Raw genomic sequence first — 23,253 nt, 5'->3', positions numbered from 1 at the left:
AGGCGATATAGTTATATTAGTCTCCGAGTCAAAACACTTGACATATAACACATTGCTTTTAAATTTCATAATACTTTTAATCTGGCATTTTATATGCTGTTTAAGACGAAGACGTGCCCCCACCATTTTTGCTTCATTTTGTCTTTCCAACTGGCTGTTTGTCTGTGATATGGGCCAAGATGTGTAAGGAATCTTACATGAGTACCAATTTTACATGAGCTTGAAGAAACAAATCCAAAGATTCGCACCTTTTCCTAATCTGGGTGTAGGAAGTATTTGAATGATCTTCAATTTAAGATTAGATCTATCAAATAACAACGTGATTTTATTTAATAAAACTAGAACATTGCAGAAGATGAACTGACAAATGCTTTTGAATGCCTCTGTCTTTGCCCAACATTATGTTATTTGTGATGATATGAGATATGATAATACATGTCACGTATAGAACAAGAATGATATTGGTATACTGATATTAGCCTCAATAGTAGAGTAGTTTTGCGATGTGCCCTCTTTTTTGTTTAACATAGATCCATCTATACATACATACCCGTATCGCAAGCCTACATACATACATACATACAGACATACATGCATACATACATACATTCATACATACACATACACATACACGCACATACATACATACATACATACATACATGTACGCACGCTTCGTTATACTAGGAATTTGGATATAGCATGATTATGGCATAGCTCTTACATTAGACAGCTAATAGACTAAAACCGCTTTTAGGAAATTTTCAATAAGACCTATAAAATCTATAAGAAACATTTATTTCAACATTGTTACTTAGCAAACCAGAAAAGTATCTCCACCACTATCACCCACCCTGCCACATGTGGTTTTATTTTCACATAACGTACTTTCACATTTTTCTATATTCTGTCAATAGCATCTCGAATAAGTTGGATTAGTAAAGTTCTCTCCCAATGACGTGATAAAATAGTTTAAGCAGTTACTGTTTGCTCAGCCCACTGGGAATATAGGTAATATCCGGTCTTTGCCCCCTACCTAGTGTTAAGAGATTCACATTTATCTCATGGATTTTCGTTTTGGTAACTTTTTAGGTAGATGCTTACCGATGCTGTTGTTAAGTTGAGTCGGTTATTCTTATACAATATACAATATACATACTCTTCAATGATCTCTTAAATTAAAGTGATACAAATACTGATGACGATCTCTGATTCATTCTTGACATGCTCTGCTGAACGTACAAAATGTTATCTTGACTTCTGAGTAATAACCATCTCTTAATACTGTGGATGTTTTGTTTTTATTCTGATTTCAGCCTAAGGCTGCGGCATACATTTTGTGTGTAAGGTAGTTGAACGTCCTCTTAGGAAGACATCATTGCCATATAAGATATATTGTCAAAACATTACAAAAACTCAAACCCAACCCACCCCATTCTCTCTCTCTCTCTCTCTCTCTCTCTCTCTCTGTTTTGTGCACATCTATAACCATTGAGGGAGAAATAAAACAATTCTCGGTGCAGCAGACAGTTGCAATTTTTGTATGACTCAAATATACACTTCCTTACTATAAGGTCCATCATTACAAAACCGTTCCACTTATAACGCAGACAATAATTCTCGTTTCATTAAGTGGCAGTAAAATTCATTATAAGACGGTGTCACTGTAAGGCAACATACCATATAGCTCTCATGGGCAGCGTTGAAATGAGAGTGTGCTTTACAACAGAATGTTTCTTATGATAAACGTGATGGAAATCTTAATTATTAAAACTTTCCCATTTTTTATATTACAAATGGGACAACAAATAGTCTGACAAAAGGAATCCAACATTACCTCAAACCATACGGTTATTTTACCAAAAATGTATGTTCAGTAAATGTATTTTTTTAGAAAATAGTATTATTACTTACGTGCGTGTGTTTTAATAATAGAAAATATGATTATTTCTTCAGTACATGTATTTTAATAATAGAAAATATGATTATTTCTTCAGTACATGAATTTTAATAATAGAAAAGATTATTATCACTTCAGTACATGAATTTTAATAATAGAAAAGATTATTATCACTTCAGTACATGTATTTTAATAATAGAACATATTATTTTATTATTCAAGTACATGTATTTTACAAATAGAAAAGATGATTATTTCTTTAGTACATTTATTTTAATAATAGAACAGATTATTATTACTTCAGACCAAAAAGGTATGAACAACTTTTTACTATATATATTTAGCCGAATGTCTACAATGGTTGTTGTCTTGATTTTATTTATGTATGCCCTTTTAGTACTGACAGAGTTAAGGCTGAGTATGTTTTGTAACATGATTTTTTACTACAAGATCAACGTTATTTCCATGTACTATGAGTCAGCCATGACCAACATGTAAAATTTCACGATGCATCTCACTTTGCAGATCAAATAACTGTCAAACCAATTTTCTCTTCTTCTCTCCTTTTACCACTCACTTTTCCTGCTTTCTCCCTCCTCCCTTATTATTTTTCCACTTCCCTTTTCTCTTCCTCTTCTCCTCACTACTTCTTTTCTAGTTTGTTTCTTTTGGGGGTTTTCTTTCGGAAGGGTTTTGTTTTGTTGTTGTTGTTTTGTTTTTTTCTTTCTCCCCAATGAAAACAAAATAAAGGTATAATCGACGGTAACAGTTTACATATAACTTCTTGAATTTAAGGCAAAGTAAGAAAAAAGAGCCAGCAGCTGTGTAATAATAATATAAGCCCGCCATGTTTGTTGTAAATGCAGATTAATGGATATGGATGTTTCGTGTTCTGCAACACATGAACAGACCAAGCAAGCAGAGTCAAGCATACTGCCGAATAACACAAAGACAATTGTGTGTGAATGAATTCTTTCATTTAAATTTCCACATGCGTAGAATAATTAAGCAAGATTACCAAAGGGAACTAGTTTATAACAGTATGTGGCAAGATCCACCCAGGAAACTGCCAATTATAAAAAGGCCAGATCCTTCATCGAACTGGTTATATAATGACAAGGGAAAGGTATAATTCCTTCACTTAACTATCTAAAAATAACCGTTTTGGCAAAGTTCTCTTGGGAAACTGGCAATACATAAGAAGGCAATTTTACCTCCTGAAATGTTAAGCATGATTCTATGATGAACTGGCTATATAATACATGTTCAGGAGGCATGACTCCCTGTAGGAACTGGCTATATATAACATGTTCAGGAGGCATGACTCCCTGTAGGAACTGGCTATATATAACATGTTCAGGAGGCATGACTCCCTGTAGGAACTGGCTAGTAAATATAAGATTCTGAGGTAAACTACCATTGGGGAAATATCTATATAAAACTGTGTCACAAGATTTCTGTAAGGAACTGGCGATGAACATTAATGTCTTAAGCAAACATTTTGGGGAGAGATCGCTATCTAATATAATACGATGCAATAGTCGAGGGACCTGGTCATATATAATATTCTTTGGCAAGATTCTCTGAGGGAAATGACTAGATGAGAGAAAAAAAAACAACCAAACAATGCGGTACAGTGCTTTGAAACAGGTATAGAACAACGTACTATTTATTCCTTAGGGACTAAAAACGAAACAAAATGTTACATTGCTTTGAAGCAGGTATAGAACGGTGTACGATTCCATAACGAACCAAGAACTATGTAAAACGGTACATTGCTTTGAAGCAGGTATAGAACAGTGTACAATTCCGTAGGGAACCAAGAACAATACAAAACGGTACAGTGCTTTGAAGCAGGTATAAAACAGTGTAAGAATCCTTAGCGGAAAAAAAAAGAAACACATAAAACAGAAAAATGTATTGATATAATTATATAACAATGTAAGACTCTTTAGGGAACCAATATCTATATCATACAGTATAATACTATAAAACTGGTGTTTTACGGCGTATGTATCTCCCGAGGGGACAAACACTATAAGATACAGTAAAATGCCTTAATGAAAATATAGGACAGTATCTGAATCAAATACCTTAAATGGGATCATCAAACACACACGCACACGCATACACACACACACACACACACATATATATATATATATATATATATATATATATATATATATATATATATATATATCACATAAAATAAAAATGACATGGCATTTAAAATGTTGATATAAAGCACATTGATATACAAATACTATTGGTATATCAAATTGTGATTTGCCCATGGCGCAATAATACAAATATATAAACATTCTTTCCACCGCAGGCCTATAGATCAATGATGAATGTCTACTCCTTCATTAGTCATAAATGACATATGACAATAACGATAAAAGTATTAATAGTCCCTGTTTTCTAAATGATATTAAAATGGTACACGATTACATCTGAATCCTTTCTTTTTCCATTCCCCTCTTGTGCGTAAATGATAAAATAAGCACAAATCTGGAGTGAGAGAGAAAAACATATTGCGTTGGACGAAAACATTAAAACTGAGCTTGTACCAAGTAACCTACAGTAATCTGGTTCGTCGTAACGGTATGTTTACGCTTTCCTTGGGATCTATCTACAGTGTTCATAATATCAATGATACATAGTTGCATCACTTTTTCATTAAAATGAAACTCGGACAAGCTTCGTTGCCTTTTAATGAAAAATGTATACTTCTTGTGATATATCATTGATACAGTTAACATTATATATATATATATATATATATATATATATATATATATATATATATATATATATATATATATATATATATACACGCACACACACACACACACACACACACACACACACACACACCAATGTTTATCAAATATGACCTGTCAACCCTTCACCAAGAGCACACGTCATTTCGCTAGGCAATGCTGCTAACTTACTACTTAAGGGCCTTTTGTCTGATGAAAAGCCAGCTCCCGATTCGTAAGTAAAAATTCGTGTGTTCGATACCCGCACAGGCCAGCCTGTATTGGCTTGCTCGGTCTGTCCTTTGGAAAAGTACCAAAAACACTGCTAGGTTGACACCATTATCTTCAAATTAGGTCGACTCATTTCGCCTCTTGAAAAGTATTCCCATGTTTGATTAGTTGTTTTTGCAAGAAAAAGAGCAGCACTTTTGACTTTTCTTTTCGGATCCCTCAGTCAGCTTCAAACTTTACTGACTTTAACCTTCAGTCTTCACGGATCATTTACCGGTGTTTTAATTATTAGTTTCTTCTTTCTCTGAATTTCAATTGTTTGTAACTAATTATTTATTGTAGACGGTTTCTTCCGTCAAACATCGAGTCTCTCATACCAACAATTGAGCCACGAAATTAAGCTGTACTAGAAAGCGATGGCTTTGCAATCTTATTCAGTTGACACGAGTAACGACTAAGAATTTCTAAATTACAATTTTTCACAAAAATTAAACAAACCGCCATTTGACAAATAATACCATACTATGATTTTGTCGATTACTAGCACAGCATAACTTGTGTATTTCGTAAAAATTTAAATATAACTTCATTTTCATAAATTTGTGTGACATTTATTTTATTATAGTGTTCAATTACATAAATATTTAGAATGTCGAAAAACAAAATAAGGGGTTACATCGACTCTTAGAAAGTAGTAGATCTTCTCAATTTCTTGAGGAAGAAAGTCAACAAGCTATCAAAACCTTTATAGACTGATAAATGAAGACCTTTTTAGTATATTTGTTTGTCCGCTTCAGTGCGTGTGTTAATACGCACATATGGCGTCACTTTCAAATGATTTCCTGGAGGCATCGCATGGCAACATAACGTATCCACCGGCGAATCGCACTTAAATCTTGTTTATTTGTCACGATAAAACAGAATATCAGTGAGCCAGTAAAAAGTGCCCTTGTTCCTCAATCAAGACGGGGTCTAGTTTTTCCATATAAATAGCCCAACGGTCTGAAGCAAAGAAAGCAAACCTGAAGAGGAACTCATAACATATAGTTCTAGCCGAAGACTTTCAACAGAGATATCACTTAAAAAAGGTAAGCTATCTGACAAACTTTGGTTTTAATTTTAAAAATTAATTTATTTGGTTAATTAACTTTCGGAAAACCTCCATGAAAGCTGTATTCTCTTGTACAAAATTTGACAATAAAAGTTCAGAATTTATGAAGACCCAAAACTTTATATTCAGCTATTGATTATTTCCCGATAAAACGGTTCTTAGATATTCAACTAGCATGTTAAGCCATTCGTGGGAGCCTTTTAAAAATTGGTTTGATTTATCATGAAATTTTCTACATTACTTTCATGCTTTGTAAAATAAAATTATATTTTCATTACGTCGCGCTGTTCTATAGTTGGTATTATTGTATTCATTTTGTCACATTTAATGATTTCAAATCTTCAAAATTATTCTTGGCGTATTGTTAAATAGATGAATCTACAAAACTATTATATATATATATATATATATATATATATATATATATATATATATATATATATATATATATATATATATATATCATCATCATTGGCGACTCGGTCTCGAAAGACCATGCGAATAGCGCCCTTGGGGTGTTGTCTGTCTCTGTTGGCAACGTCTGCTGTGGCTGTGCAGGCCTATACGTGAGTGACAGTCCCTACTGCAGTTGGTGCAGACATACTGGGAAGTCTGCGTTACTGTGGTTGTTGTTGCGTTCTTCTTTCTCTTACGTTTCTCTGCCGCCAACTGGCCTCTCCTCGCATCCGCGACTGATATGCCATTGTTTACCATCAGTCTCCAGGTGCCTCGGTCCTCAGCCAGCTCTTCCCAGCCATCGGGTGAAATGTTGCATGCCTTCATGTCCCTCTTGCACACATCTTTGAAACGGAGTGAGGGGCGTCCGACTCTTCTCATGCCAGTGGCCAGCTGTCCATATAAGATGTCCTTTGGCAGCCTTCCATCCTCCATGCGTCGGACGTGACCCAGCCATCGAAGGCGGCGTTTAATTAGCAGGGAGTACATGCTGGGGGTACTTGCACGCTGCAGGATCTCGCTGTGTGGAACACGGTCTTGCCAGCTGATTTTCAGGATGCGTTTTAGGCACCGTAGATGGAAGGAGTTGAGCCGGCGTTCTTACCTCATGTAGGTACTCCACGTCTCACTTCCATATAGAAGGGTGCTGAGAACGCAGGCCTGGTAGACTCGGACCTTGGTGTGCTCTGTCAGCGCGTTGTTTTCCAAAACCCTCTTTGTTAATCGAGCCATGATGGTGTTTGCCTTTCCAAGCCTTCTGTCCAGCTCCATATCAATCGAGAGAGTGTTGCTGATAGTTGACCCTAGGTAGGTAAAGTTGTTGACTGCTTCCAGGGTGACACCGCTGATTTTGATTGAAGGGGCAATGGTGGTATCTTGCACGCTGACATTTGTTTTTTCCAAGCTGATTGTGAGACCAAACTGCGTGCAGGCAACAGCAAAACGGTCTCCCAGTCTCTGGAGGGCTTCCTCGGTGTGGGCCACAAGAGCTGCGTCATCTGCAAAAAGCATCTCCCTGATGAGCACAGCTCTCACTTTGGTCTTTGAGCGCAGTCGTGCCAGGTTGAACAGCCTCCCATCAGACCTGGTGTGTAGATATATGCCATCCGTGGACGTGTCGAAGGCGTAGGACAGGAGCAGGGAGAAGAAGATCCCAAAAAGTGTTGGTGCCAGCACACAGCCCTGCTTCACACCACTGTTAATTGGGAAGGAAGTTGAGGATGATCCATCATACAGGACTGTTCCCTTTATATCTGCATGGAAAGAGATTATCATGCTGAGGAGTTTTGGGGGGCAACCGATCTTACTCAGAAGTTCAAAAAGGCCCTTCCTGCTGACCAAGTCAAAGGCCTTGGTGAGGTCGATGAACATCATGTAGAGTGGTTGACCTTGCTCTCTGCTCTTCTCTTGGAGTTGTCGTAGGGAGAAGATCATGTCTGTCGTCGACCTGCCTGCTCTGAAGCCGCACTGTGATTCCGGGTACACACGGTCTGCCAGCAACTGCAGCCTGTTGAGTATGATGCGGGCATACACTTTACCAACAATACTCAAGAGCGAGATCCCTCTGTAATTATTACAGTCACTGCGGTCGCCCTTGTTTTTGTAAAGGGTCACAATTGTGGCATCACGCATGTCTTGGGGGACTACTCCTTCCTCCCAGCAGCGGCAAAGTAGGTCGTGCAGTGGTTTAATCAATGCTGGTTTTCCACGTTTGATAGCTTCGGGCGGGATGCTGTCACTACCTGGTGCTTTGTCGTTTGGAAGGCAGTCGATTGCTTTGCTGAGCTCCTCTAAGGTTGGCACTTTGTCGAGCTCTTCCATGGTGGGCAGATTCTTTATGCTGCTGAGGGCTGCATCAGTGACTGACGTTTCTCGGGAGTATAGTTCTGAGTAGTGCTCCACCCATCTGGCCATCTGTTGCCCACGGTCTGTGATCTTCTCTCCCGTCAGGGATTTCAGGGGAGCGACCCCTTTCACTGTAGGGCCTAGAGCCTTCTTGATGCCACTGTACATGCCTTGGATGTGTCCGGACTCGGCACTGCGTTGGATTCCTTCACACAGTTGTTGCCAGTACTCGTTCGCACACTGTCTAGCAATGTGTTGGGTGTTACTTCGGGCACTTCTGAGAGCAGTAAGCGTCCGTTCATTAGGGCATTTTTTGTAAGCTATGAAGGCTTTTCGTTTCTCCTCGATTTGTGGTTCCATCCTTGATAGGTGTGCATTGAACCAGTCCTGGCTGGGTCGTTCCTTCTTGCCAAACGTTGACATAGCTGTACTGTAGATGGCACCCTTCATGGCGTTCCACTTGGCTGTAGCGTCGTACTCAGGCAGGTCCTGGAGAGCCTTGTTCAGGGCAGACACATACTCCTCCACCTTGGCAGGGACTGACATCTGTGCAGTGTTTATGCGAGGACGTCCTTTTGGTTTTGAGCGGTGTAGCGCGTGTGGCTGTAGTCGCACTCTGCTGCTCACAAGGGCATGGTCGGAGTCACAGTCTGCACTGTGGTAGGTTCTGGTGGAGAGGACGCTGTTAAGGGCAGAGCGCCTGGTGATGACCAAGTCGAGTTGGTGCCAGTGATGAGATCTGGGGTGTTTCCATGACACTTTGTGTTGTGGCTTACACTTGAAGAAGGTGTTTGTGATGCACAGGCCATGGTAGGTGCATAGCTCCAGCAGTCTCTGGCCGTTTTCGTTGGTCTTTCCAGTGCCATGATATCCGAGGCAGGTAGGCCATGACTCCTGGTCCGCACCTACTCTGGCATTAAAGTCGCCGAGGAGGAATAGTGGTTCATTTTTGGGGCATCCTTTGATCTGTTCGTCCAGCTGCCCATAGAACTGATCCTTCACGTCTTCTGATGACGTGAGGGTTGGGGCGTAGACACTGATGATGTTGACAGGACCTGAAGTAGTGGTGAGGCGGATGGACAAGAGACGCTCAGTGCCCCCTGTGGGAGGTTCAACCGAGGCCAGGAGATTGTTTTTGATGGCAAAGCCCACTCCGTGCTGACGGGGCTCCTCAGATTCTCGACCTTTCCAGAAGAAGGTGTAGTTTTCCTCTCTGAGGGAGCCACTAGAGGCGAGCCTGGTTTCCTGGAGGGCAGCTATGCTGATATTTAGTCTGGTGAGTTCTCTATCGATGATGGCCGTCTTTCTGGTGTTGTCCACTTCTCTGAGGTCGTCGGAGATGCCTGTACACATGGTGCGCACATTCCAGCTTGCAAATCGAAGAGCTGGAGTCTTCTTTATTGGTTTCTTGTTTCTTTTGTCTGGTGTGGAATTACCGTCTGCTTGTCATGCTGAACAACACACTGAGCTCCAGACACCCACTGGAGCAGGCAGACGATGGCGGGTCAGCACCTTATTGACCGGGGGCTGCCCGGCTTGAGGCGGGCGATAGTTGGCCAGTGGGACACGATGATCCCTCCCACCGTCAAAGCTGACCCGTGGCGCCCCTTCCCTACGCCAATCGGGTGGGACTTATAACCCGTAAACTGTCAGCTTCCGTGTTGTTTCCTCACTCAGTAGCGAGACTGGAGTGTCCTCTCCAGGGCGCAAGCCTGGGCGTGGAGTATGGAGATCCTGGGCTGCCCAGACGTCAGGATCCCCCTCTCGTCCTTGCTGGTGGGGTCCAAAGGAATGCTGAGCATGACATTTGGCACCAGTTTGGATGCAGGAGCTGCCGGAAGGAGGTCGTAGTCGACCCCCAGCCGCCTTAGGGGCTCCACTCCTGATTTTCTGTCTGGGTTTACTCCCATAGCCTTTCCTTCTCCCGAAGATATCCACAAGGCAGTGGAGCCATAATCCAATAATATATATATATATATATATATATATATATATATATATATATATATATAGAGAGAGAGAGAGAGAGAGAGAGAGAGAGAGAGAGAGAATTATAAATATACACCAGACATAACTGAAAGTGCTATCCCTGGATTCTATATAAGAATGCGTGAAAATAGTTGGTATTAATTAATATTAAATACAAATAATAATATCATACAGGTTAGACAATTTTTTATTCGTACCCTACGGTGGTTCGAACCCAGGTTCGCGGGTAAGCGGCACCCATCGCCTTGCTTGCACACACGGGCCTACATTCTCTCACGACTAAACACACATCACCCAAATATGATTTTACTTAATCGGTGTTATATGCACTCGTGTGTAGCAGACACACTCGCATGACGACCTAGTAATTAATTCTCATCTATATACACAGTCATTCCTGATTCCTATGAAAGAAATCAAGGCATATAAAATTAATTAGTGAGGATTATGAATATACAAAAGACAGAACGGAAAGTGCTATCCCTGGATTCCTATTGAAGAATGCTTGATAACAGTAGGCATAATTCATATTTATAAATTAGCTGGGCCAGCATTATCTGTATATAATACTTAGATCTGAAGCTGCGTAACCAGTTACACAAGTTTTCTTGTTTGCAGCATCATGAGAGTGGCAATCTTTATTATGGCGGTCCTAGCCGTCCACATTTCCTGCATTTATTGCAAGCCAACTGAGCAGCCAACAGGTGGGTAGAACTAATTATGTTATTATTTCAAGCATATTTGGTAAAGTTAACTTGTTGTAGCTATATCATATTGCGTACATATATTTACCAGATGGTGAAAAATATTTCAGAAAACAATTTGTCTGATTATTAACGAGATCTATCAGTAAGGAGATCTGACAGGCAGCAACTTGAGGTCGTGTTATGTTGATCTTTAGATTCACCATGTAAATTACAGGGGGGCTTTTTTACTGTTGAAGGTTAATAACGTCATTAGTAATATATATTTGCTTCCAATGAGTATCCCTAACACGAAATGCAACCCTTTATGGGGGTAAGCTGCCTAAATGAATGTGGGCAGAAAATCCCAGAGGTTACCAAATATGAACTTTTATCGATGCCAGTCAGATCAACTTATTTATAAGAACATCTTGAACATAACGATAATCTTTGTTGCTTGTTTTGTCATTGATGATAATGACGTTTAGGAGCTGCATTTTGTCATTAATGTTAATGACGTTTAGCAGCTGCATTTTGTCATTGATGTTAATGACGTTTAGGAGCTGCATTTTGTCATTGATGTTAATGACGATTAGGAGCTGCATTTTGTCATCGACTAATGCACGAGAGCAGTATATCTGCCTGATAAAAGTTAAAGACATTTATAAAGCATATGTGCTCACACTATAAAATCGATTTAAAAAATATGAATATAATTCAGATCATCGATCTTATTCACTTAAAATAAATTACTGCTTGAGAGGAAAATTGCAGTGTTTGTTAGAAATAATGCATTATTATTATTATTATTACTCCCACTGTGTGATTTAGGTTCTGAGTATATATTGTATATATTATACCACAGACCATCATTCTCCCAAGAGTGGGGGAAGATCAGAACGACCTCAGAACGAGAACGGTCAAACTCGACCACCACATCCTCATGAAGAAACTGAGGAAACCCGGCCACAACGCCCTCACGAAGAGAAGCATCACACCGGATCACCACGTCCTCATGGACAGGAACCAAATAGACAAACCCGACCACCAGGTCATCAAGGAGAACATAAACAAACCAGATCACAACGCCCCAACGTAGAGTAACCATCACACCCGACCATCACGTGCAACTACAACAACATCTCCTTAGGAAACGAACAGTCAAACTCCATCAGCAATACCACAGCAATATAACGATCACACCCGACCATCAACCCCTGTGGAACAGATTTCCAAATTCGACCACCTTCCAAAGATGGCTATACAGCCCAACCCCACCACAAGCTCCAGATGGGCAGAACGCTCAAAACCTGATAACTTTACAATTATAGACTGGTCAAGGCGTTTTTATTCTATTTAATAAAATGAATAGATATTTGCAAACTGCAGTAATTCCTCACGATTCAAAATGTGTATCATTTTCTGTATTGCAAATGAAAGCCTGGTCGTTAATTAACAATAGATTCGGCAAATTATTATAAATATTTATTTTATATTTTTACATAAAATATTCATGAAATCATTTCTTAATTTCTCTACATAATTCTATTGAAATAGATTATTTAGGGGAAAGTAGTATTTTTTCACCCACTATAAATTTAATTTCTATTATTTTTGTTTTTATATTTTAAAGAATATTGTCATTTGAAATTCTTTTTATTTATTCATAGTTTAATATCTACTGATAATCAATGGGAAATTGCTCTGTGAGTCAAATTGATCTGTATATCTGTATCTTGAATGATACATTATGCCTGTAACGCTTTCTGAATGATACATTATGCCTGTAACGCTTTCTGAATTCTACCCCGCAATGTAGACAGCCTGGTGACGACGTACCAGTTAGCGGAAATAAAAATACTCTTATCAATCAAGTTTTGCTCTTAGATTTTGCATTTTACTATTCAGCGAAAATTAACATACATACATACATACATACATACATACATACATACATGAATGCATGCATGCATGCATGCATACATACATACATACATACATACATACATACATACATACATACATACATAGTGACACCTGATGGTGGTTGTATATAAGAATAAATCACTGAAGTCGGCAAGGAAGCAGAGTTTTACCACGTGGAACCTTTCTAGTGTCATGGAACTGTATAAATACCTTCATTTATTAAATACATCATGTACTCGGGTTTCATTTTTTGTGTACAACGATACCCGATGGTGATTTATGTATAGTGTACAAAATTTCGAAACAGTGAGCTCGGTTCATCCTATGCCGCACGTGCGAAGTGCTTTCGATGGGAAAAACCGAATACTTCCAGCGCACAGACGATGTATGGCAGCAACGTCTGTATATAAATGCCTCACCGTAAGACTAAATTTTGACATTACAGAACGTCTTGTCAGTGAAAGGTCTACTTAAGGACTTGCACAACACATCAGAACGGAACGAACAAGGACCTCGATCAAGAATAATGGAACTCTTGACTTGGAATTTCTAAATTAATAAAACATCCCATAAAACAAATCATACTACGTAGCGGCAACGGATCAGTAACAGATACGGACTTCGATTCAGGACTATAGATAAAATACATATGGAACTTAAAATAACGTACTTCATATGAAGTATTACCCATAAAACGCGACTCTTCACACGAAGCCTAACCAAGAACACGATTAGTAAACCCATGGAATATAACAGAACGGAGGTGCAAATGTACATAAGTGATAGAAACAGGACAGAAATTATTCTAAACGAAGCGAAGAAAAAATGTCTCTGGAACAGGAAATAGAGCACCAAATTACTCTAGTGCTGAGACAACAGTATAACCCACTAAAACGAACTTGCACAATTTAACAACGAAACAGAAAAGGAACCAAAAGAAAACTGATTTCATGCATACAGAATTACTGTAATATGCATTTTGCCTTTTCTCACTCTTTTCTCTATCTTACACAATCTAATAATCAAATTGCAGACATGCAAACACCAATCAAACACACGTGCTATTAGACACATTATTTATTACTATATAATCGTTTTCTCTTTAAAAAATGTTCATACCACTTTGTCTTTAACTCAAAATTTTAATTTATATATTTACTGTACTAAAGAAAACTACTTTCCTATTTTAAACAGATTATAGAGAGACTATAACCCAAACCAAGATCTAGATAGTGTCACAAAACTGGGGCGTTACTCAAAACAGTGCAAACACACCACCTAATAGAGGACAAAATCAGACTTTGGCAAAAGTTACTAAAAATAAACAAACCTTAACAGGGAGCGGAAACCTGATCCCTTCACGATGACAAGGGTAGGGGAGTACGAACCCAAGTTCAAGCCTGCAGAGTATAAGAATGAAATATGCCCCAGAGCTCTAAGAGAATAATCCAAGAGGACTGTGTCCACGGATAATCCTATTCTGATTGGTTTTAGGGAGTGGTTAGGAGCAAAGAGTCCTCCCGACCATAAACTCCACCGGTATGTTAGTCACGGGTATTACATTCAAGCTTGTCGAATGAATCCCCAGAGAAACTAGTTTTGAGGAATTCATGAGCTCCATGGGGCGTCAGTACAGACCAGGACCCAGCAGAAGGGATAACTAAAAAAAAAACATTGATAGAACAGAACAAAGATCAACCCTGACAAAACTACTTATTTAAAATTCTTACTTTTTTACATCAACACTGCACACATGTCATGTGTGGGCAGGGAAACCATGCAAAACACACACATTTGGAAAACCAGGGTGTCCTCTCCTAACTTCAGACCAGCTTTGTGCTGGGGAGAAATGAGAGGTCAACAAATACTTAAGGACTTGCACATCTTCAGCTGTAGAGCTGATCGGAGTCGACGTGGTACCAACTGTTTAGTTTACCATATAAGTTGACCATAGCAGCTGTACAGCTGAACCATAGCAGCCGTAGAACTTAGTGAACAGTGTTGCTTGTCGAGTAGCAGATGATCGGGCGGTGCTGACCGATTGGTAGACGCTGGTTGCTTGATTGACCAAGGAATTGAATGGTGGTCTGTAACTACCTGAAATACTGACTGCTTGATTGACCCGTGTGATTGGTAGCCCAAGTGTACTAGTGATGGAGTGTTTGTTACTCCATGCATGTAATTTTTTAGCCGTGGGCTAATTTGGAGTTTGTTATACCCAGTGTTTTGGGACTGTAACGATTTTGTATTATATCTGTCCCTTTTTTTCTCATGATTTTTACTGTCTGGGTAAAATACCTTACTTTTCACTATTTGAGTGAATACATTTTACTATGAGTAAAATTACATTTTATTTCCTGTTTGAGTAAAACACATCATTCTTTTCGTCGTGTGAATTTACTGTGTATCATTCACCTTTGTCCTCGTACTGTTTAAGGTCATTCTTTGTATTTTCATTTTGTTGCATTACTGGGTTCGTGCGAATTATGTTAATTTCTCTAATATTTGGATCTTATACATACATGTATTAATCATAATTCTTTTCTCATTCAAGTCATTCATCATTAAACACTGTATATGTATCACCATCAAAAGTGTTCCGTTATAAAACCAAAATCCAACCCGGTTATCTTGTTACATAAAGTTGCTTACAAAACGAAATTGTAACTCAGTCTCTGGATCTGAAATCTGATGACAAAATCATGAAGAATATACTAGAGCTTCTTACCTATATTATGATAATGTGATCTATGAATTTTTTTGTCTTCCAATAAAACATTTAATAAAGAACGAACAAATCCCTTACTATAGTAACATTAGATATGTATCTAAAAATTTAAGTTTGTCACTTAAAACAATTGTCACTTACACTTTTGTCAAAAAACTGTCACCATTTTTGTAAAATGGATGCAAAATTTCTAATTTTTTAAGTATATAGTAAGTAAAGAAAACAACTCCACATTACGTTTCACCATGCGTTGATTGTAAACCGATAAGCTGACAGCCTTAAAACATATGGAAAATCTAGCTATTTCCACGTGTCAATCAGAACTCGTCCTATATCTATCTAGATAAATAAAAAGGCTACGAAGAAAAGAAGATAGATTAAGAAATATTGCATACTCTCTAACTCCTCATTTGCATAATTCTGCCGATCGTAAATACAAAAATTGAGATGAATATATGATCTAATAATGTCCAAAGAAAACGTTTATATTCTCAATAAAAAAAGCTTATAATTCTTTATCAGGCATAAAGGAGGTAATTGGTAATCTCTAAACACACACACACACACACACACTTCTCTCTGGTAGCATGAAAGAAAATCATCTTCATTTGCAGTTCGTTAGCAATTGCAATGGAAGTTGATAGAACCGATTTAAATACGGTACTTACATATTCAAAACGCATATCACCTAAAAACAACTTTGCTTTTAAAAATAATTTTGGAATATTTAGATATATTTTCAGACGAAACTGTATTCCCACTTTTTTCATGCTCCCATTCTGTCTAACTAGCTGTCTGTCTGTGCTACCTGCAGACTAAGACAAACTTACGTGAGTGCTAATTTCAAATAAAATTTATCAAACTGGGTCAACAAAAGAGGAAATTTTATTTGTTTTCTGCCTATTTCATATTTGTATTAGTTTGTGGAAAATGACTAATTTTGAATTAGTTTTACTCAATCGTATTTAAATGATCACAGGTTACAAAAATGTCTCAGGGTAGAAACCACTAGAAGAAAGGTCACGACGGTCAATTTTTCTTTGTGTGTCATAATACATTTAGTTTGCAATATGTTCCTGTCATGTACGATGGTTTTAGCATAGCATAGCATCATTATTTAAGTAAATGCACCTGTTGAGATATTACCTACCCACTGACGTTTACACAGACATTGTACTGATTCATTATTTGTAAAGTGTAACCTTTTCATTCAAGTTAATTTTCTTTACATGTTCAAAAGCATTTTTTATTTGTTCCCGCAACATTGCCAACCGGTTTGATGCATCAGGCCTATTGAAAGAAGTAAAACTGTGCATGGTAATTTAATTATGGCATCAAATTTTGCGTGTGAAAGTACTGTACAGGATAAGAATTACACCACACCCACCCACTTATTTATGTTCTTATAGAGATGCATCACAACCATGTGACTTAAATTGTTAGACATACACACACTGTGATGACTGTTTTATTGCTGAGTGCAAGGGTGAATCAAGAAATTCGGAAAATAAGTATGTTTGCTTTCACTTCAGAGGCGATAGTAATTGAAAAGAAACGAGATTGTTTGAAACATTGCATTTGACATATTGGATCTTAAGTGAGACGAATAAACTTTAATGTCTCACAATAGTCATCTGTTGAAAAATGTATATCGTTATCGTTCTATATGATTTCTGTCTGATTAAAAAGGATTTGTCCACAAAGTGAATATACTTTACAAACCCAAACTAAGAAATTAGTCGATATTTGGCATTTATGGAACAATTGTGCGATTGTCACAATCAAAATGTTCTCACCTAAAACTCTCGATTGACTGTCATTCCCATTTTTTTCATATGGAAATGAAATCCAAAGTTTTGAATGCTCAGATATTTTTAAATTAAACAACTACACTTTTGAAGTTTAACAAATGTACGCCCACAAGCACCCAGTTTCACTGTATACGAAGAACTGAGTCGATTCCCTATGTTAATTCCAATAAAACCGTCCGCAACATATCTTTAATTTGAAGAAAATTATGCAAATGAAAGACAGCAGAATGAAAAAACATTATGCACTGTCTGCATATAAAATGGTATAATTCTGCCAAGCTACATTTTTAAATAAAATAAAGCTTTGTTTTCCATTTTCATCTCTGTTTAGCGTTTTGATGAAAATGTATCCTCATGCTCGTCCTTGACTGTCAGTCTATTTGTCTACAGTTCGTGTCCTTGTCAAATGGTATCACATCTATCCCATTTGTTGCACATACATACATACATACATACATACATACAAAAACGTACGTAAGTAGAGTATGACTCGAACACATGAGTAGTATGTTTCTTTCAGACAAAGGTTAGTCACGCATAAGTGTAACGTGTTGGACTCTCAAATCACAGTTACGATATTGAAAAATGAAAGTACAATTTTACAATACCCTACACTGAAACACAGCACAAAATTTAATCTACAGTTCGGCGGAAAACTAACAAGTATACTGGAGTAGGCAACACTGAGTGGATAGATTGAGACATAACAGAGGTAGTGCGCCACATCGAACAATGTCCTTTTGCTCTGGAAGCATCGTCATTTGCTGTGTCATTAGTTTAGCTCGAGCGGTTGAAGGATGAAAGAGCTAGTAAGCAACCCCAGTAATCGTACTTTGTGCCAGCACATATAAAAGAAACCAATTATTTCCTAGGGTGAGTTTCATAGATCGTACCGCAAGGGAAATTTTTTAAACCTAATGGGTGCATCTGGATGATTACTACAAGGGTAGTAATTTGTCTAAATTTCTTAACTTACAGTTTTCAATATGCATTGATTCAAAATTAATGAATAATTCATACTTAAACTGTACCTTTCCTTCCTTACTACCCCAGCTCATTACATTTAGTATCAGAAATATAATGTATAATAGTTAAATGAGAAAAGATTACTACTGCTATCTGTTTCGCTGTTGTGTGTGTGTGTGTGGTTCTTATCTGTCTATTCAGTATGTTATAGTAATTTCTTATAAAAATCAATGATTGCACATTATCAAATGCTCTCTCTCTCTCTCTCTCTCTCTCTCTCTCTCGTGTAAAGATTATACTCAGAGCACCTTCTTGATCTTGAAGGTAGGTTCGTACTGCGTAATGCATTTTAATGACCTTTACCTTGAAGATCGTGAATATATTTATATGTTCGTAAAAACACTTTCTTTCCTGTAATCTGAATGCTGCTATTAGATATGACAATTCTAAGCAGATGGTTAAATCCTAATATCCATACGTCGGGACCATTCATTTAGTAAATCCCAGATTATTTTGCCGTTTAATATACGAGTATTGAAAGGATAACCCCTCAGGTGTTTATCTTTAAAAATGAACAATTTCTGATAAGCGTGACTTGAATTATTAAATTTGTCGTCATTGCCTTACTATAGTCAGGTCATGGGGCAAAACAACAGTATAAACAGTGTTTTTTTTGTGTCAGATCACTTGTTGATGGTGTTGGAAGAAAAGAATACAGTTTTGATCTCGCCGATCTCTCCAACTTAGTTCGAAACTTTTTAAAATATACTTTATGTACGGATCGTATGAAAATTGGAATTATTTATGATGAATGCAAGAAATGAATCAATATCAAAACAAATAATATATTAAAGTGGCATATGATTGTTCTAGCAAAATTATATTATTATATTCCATTCTCCTATTTGGAGAAAGGTAAATAAAATGCATGAAAATATATGTAAATATTTAAGCAAGAGAAATGATAAACAGTTACTTGTGGATAATCACTGTTAATCTGGTACAAAACATTATGATTAAATATCATATACAAACACAGACCTAAACTTGAATGGCACAAAGACAAACCTAGTGTACCTATGGTTGGTTGTTTACACATATTACACTCTATACTCGACTGTAGGATGTATGTCTCGCAAGGAAAATATAAGTTAGGATATGTATATCAAAATGACTTAATTATTTAAGAAAATGAAATATTACCTTCACGGCAAATAATAATAATAATAATAATAATAATAATAATAATAATAATAACGCTATTTAATATTAAGAAGAAGAAAGAAGAGAAGGAAATGACGGACACTAGACAACAACGATTACACCTTAAATGACACTATAAAAAAATTATATAGCTCAAAGCATCGAGAAAATATAATTAAAAAACTTTGGATCATATACGGCATGCTAGTTTAGAACTCAAATGGATTTATGGGACAAGTTTGACTTGTCTAGATTTTCAACCTACTGTTCTTATTATGAATGGTTCAAAATTAAGAACAATTTCCCACTCTAACTGCACCTTTTCTTAATTAATGATTGATTTCTTCTTTAATTATACATTTAATTAATTAATGATTGATACCTGCTTTAAACATAGATTTACTTAAGTGTTGAGTCAGCTCGTAATATTTAGTAATTTTTTCATACAATACAATAATACAACGAGAAAAATTGCAACTACAAACTACTTGGATGATGTTGGTTTTTCTCTTTGGAATCTTATTTATACGAATGCAGTTGGTTATAGTAACTGTTTATAGGTATGGTACTAATACTAAAGGCATTTTGATAACTGTGTCTACATTGATGACATTTGTTAGGTCTTCGCCCGAAGTTTGTATTTAAGGGCACGCACGTGATGCAACACGTGTATTCTGGTTCTATTTACAGGACACACATTTTAACGTGTTGTACACTTACTTTCTATTATATTCCATGAATACATGAATGTAGGCATGTGTATTATTGTGTGTTTGCACGTCTATATGGACGTGTATGTATGCATGTATAATGAGGTGAACGTGAACATGTATGTACGAATGTTCATGGGAATATGTGTTGGTATACGTAAGTATATATGTTTAGTACATTTGATATATTTGTTTTACTGTATGTATTAAACGTGTCATCATCAATCTTTGTAACAAACTTAAATGCACATGTATATACTTGCTGATGGCCAATCGGCTTTCTTTCCATAAAACAATAGGCATCAGCTAATGTTCTCTCTCGCTCTCTCAAAATGAATAACTGAATTAAAATATCCATACGAGGGAACCATTCATTTAGTAATCCAAGATAAGTCTGCCGAAAAATAGTCGTGTATTGCAATTGTGACAAAACAATTGCAAGGTATGGACATCATTAGGAGTACGTTTTGAACTTTGAAGGTTCCTCTCAATACCATACTGCACCTATCTATGTATGTATGTATGTATGTATGTATGTATCTATCTCTTTCTCTTTCTATATCTCTCCCTATATATATATATATATATATATATATATATATATATATATATATATATATATATATACGAGGAAGGAGAGAAGGAATATTTTAAACCATATTATTTTACCTTTCATATGAAACATTCATCTGTGTGTGTGTAATTGTGTGTGTGTATCTTGTAGGTGTATGTATAAACACAATGATATTGGCACTGATAACATTTATTTGAACGATCCAATACATCCCTTGCTAAACAGCAAATAGAGTATATGAATTTATTTTCAATTCTCATTGGGTCCATGTAAACAGGTTATGGGAATTTTATTTTCATTTGTCATTTCCCTTTATTGACAAATTTGCTTTGCACTTGTTCACCTTCAGGCGCTTGAAGGAATAAACCATGCAATGTACTTTGTTTATTTCACTAACTAGGAACTATGCATGTACTGTTATGTAATCTAGTGTACATTATCAAGGGATCGAAAAGCAAGTTCATTTCACCTAAAACTTAATGTTAATATATCAAGGAAATAAAAACCATTTCCGCATAGGATTGACACACAAGCCACGCGTGCTTGCAATGTTTCAAGTTAGAGAGTTTTTTCTCCTCAGTTTTGTGCCGTTGAGCATGGGGACATCCTAGTCTGTACTTAATAACATTGCCTCGTACGATGTGGTCCGATATCTATATCGAACATCAACATTTTTGTGTATTGACAAATTTAGAACCCAAGTATGCACTGCGCTATTCGGGCTGAGTTCTAAACACACTAGAGGATGATAATCAACACTTTTGTAGAACCGATAAATGCTAGAAATGAATGTTCATACATTGTAGATGGACACAACCGAATAAATGCTATCATTTGTTTAGATTATTTGATTTTTTTTTTCTTAACGTCCCTTGCATCTGCTATTCAGATGTACTTGTATGAAATATGTATATTCTGGAATTTTGTAGCAAGGGGTCGCAAATTGCGCAGTCAATATCGTGTAAAGATATTTATCATGTCTAAATGCTCTTACAGTTTTTGTTTTCCTGATTTATATATTCAGCTGTGTTTATTGAAGCTAGGAGCTTCATTATGAATTTGATGCATGCAGGGGTCAAAAATGAGTCTGGGCAGATCATCAGATGGTACTAGCTCTGTTTGACGCAGATCATCAGATGGTACTAGCTCTGTTTGACGCAGATCATCAGATGGCACTAGCTCTGCTTGATGCAAAGAAATAATATAGACAAAACAGAATATAAATTATAACAGTCCAAAACAAACACTGCAAACTCAAATCATAAAATACAGTCAATAACACTGTGTCGAAAATGCCAAAGGCGAAAAGGAAAATCAACAGTTCTTGTAATGAAACTTGCATGGCAAACCAGGGTATATTTCTCATAACAAGGTGTAACATTTTCGAAAAATTTAAGCAATGTTGCCTCAACAAGACGATATACATACACTTTTCGACACAATTTTGCTACTGAATAAATCAAAACCCTGGTACTGGCCAATAGGTTTTGGTGCAGGTCAAGTTTCTAAGATTTAAAGGTTAATCTGATGATCTGCATGACGGGGACTCCGAACAAGATATGTAAATGTAAATTCATCGTTATCCGATCTTGTAAAAAAAATTGTTATGATTTACTTTGATTTTTTTATTTTGCATGCGCTGATTCGCGAAGTAAATTACTGTACGCCACACAAATTTGATCAAACAATGAATAACAAGAAATATTTCATCCAAAACAGAGCTGACAAGATGTGTAAAGAGATATTTTATTCTGAAAGACAGTGCTCTTCACATAGTTACATTTGTAAAAAAAAAAAATGCAAAATACATGTATGAATGTATTGGTTAAGTTCCGATAAGTTACTTTTGGATGAATATTTCATTCGCAAGCAATAGACCTGGGGAGATAACCCATCCATGTCAGCTAACGCCTCCATACAGAGTTGTACACGAGAAACTAATCCATTACCTGACACTGAAACAAATGCAGACACACGTTCCCCATGCCATTATTACCCGGGCTGCAAATTCATTTCCCATATAAATTAATATTAATATATTAGAAAACTAAACATTCTTTCTGCTCACAATTATCATGCAAACCTGAGCACGCTTCCATTCATTAGAGTCAAAGACATTTTTTCAGCCTCAGAAGACAGGTGTTCTACAGCACTGTTTTGAGCCTCGAACTGTTAAATGGGGTGAGGGAGGCATCCTAGTTTCTACTTCATAACAGGATCTCACCTATAGTTCTTATGATGATTTGACACTAAGAAATTACTGCAGCGTTTGAAAATAAAACCAAATATTCAGGTGTCAACTATAGATTGAATCTTATTAAATTAATAATGAACGAATATTAAATCCATTTAC

The 23,253-nt window shown here is 36.9% G+C and overlaps 2 protein-coding genes across 2 annotated transcripts in view; both read left to right on the top strand.

Annotated features, from left to right (window-relative positions):
- Positions 1 to 23,253, top strand: part of LOC149793139 (uncharacterized) — a 233,719-nt gene that overhangs the window by 203,331 nt on the left and 7,135 nt on the right. The window lies entirely within an intron of this gene.
- Positions 5,853 to 12,852, top strand: LOC149793140 (uncharacterized). The gene is made up of 3 exons (XM_089967066.1): positions 5,853 to 5,986; positions 10,918 to 11,003; positions 11,848 to 12,852. The coding sequence occupies exons 2-3, from the start codon at positions 10,922 to 10,924 to the stop codon at positions 12,084 to 12,086; spliced, it is 321 nt and encodes a 106-aa protein (XP_089823192.1). The 5' UTR covers positions 5,853 to 5,986; positions 10,918 to 10,921; the 3' UTR covers positions 12,087 to 12,852.

This window comes from Sinohyriopsis cumingii, chromosome 8, assembly GCF_028554795.1.
Source record: "Sinohyriopsis cumingii isolate HCF-2022 chromosome 8, ASM2855479v2, whole genome shotgun sequence".
Taxonomy (NCBI): domain Eukaryota; kingdom Metazoa; phylum Mollusca; class Bivalvia; order Unionida; family Unionidae; genus Sinohyriopsis; species Sinohyriopsis cumingii.
The sequence above is the reverse complement of the archived record's forward strand: the minus strand, read 5'-3'. Positions and strand labels throughout refer to the sequence as shown.

Coding starts and splice junctions, on each gene's coding strand:
- LOC149793140 (XM_089967066.1), top strand. CDS start 10,922: ATGAGAGTGGCAATCTTTATTATGGCGGTCCTAGCCGTCCACATTTCC. Junction 11,004..11,847: donor GCCAACTGAGCAGCCAACAG/GTGGGTAGAACT, acceptor ATTATACCACAG/ACCATCATTCTCCCAAGAGT.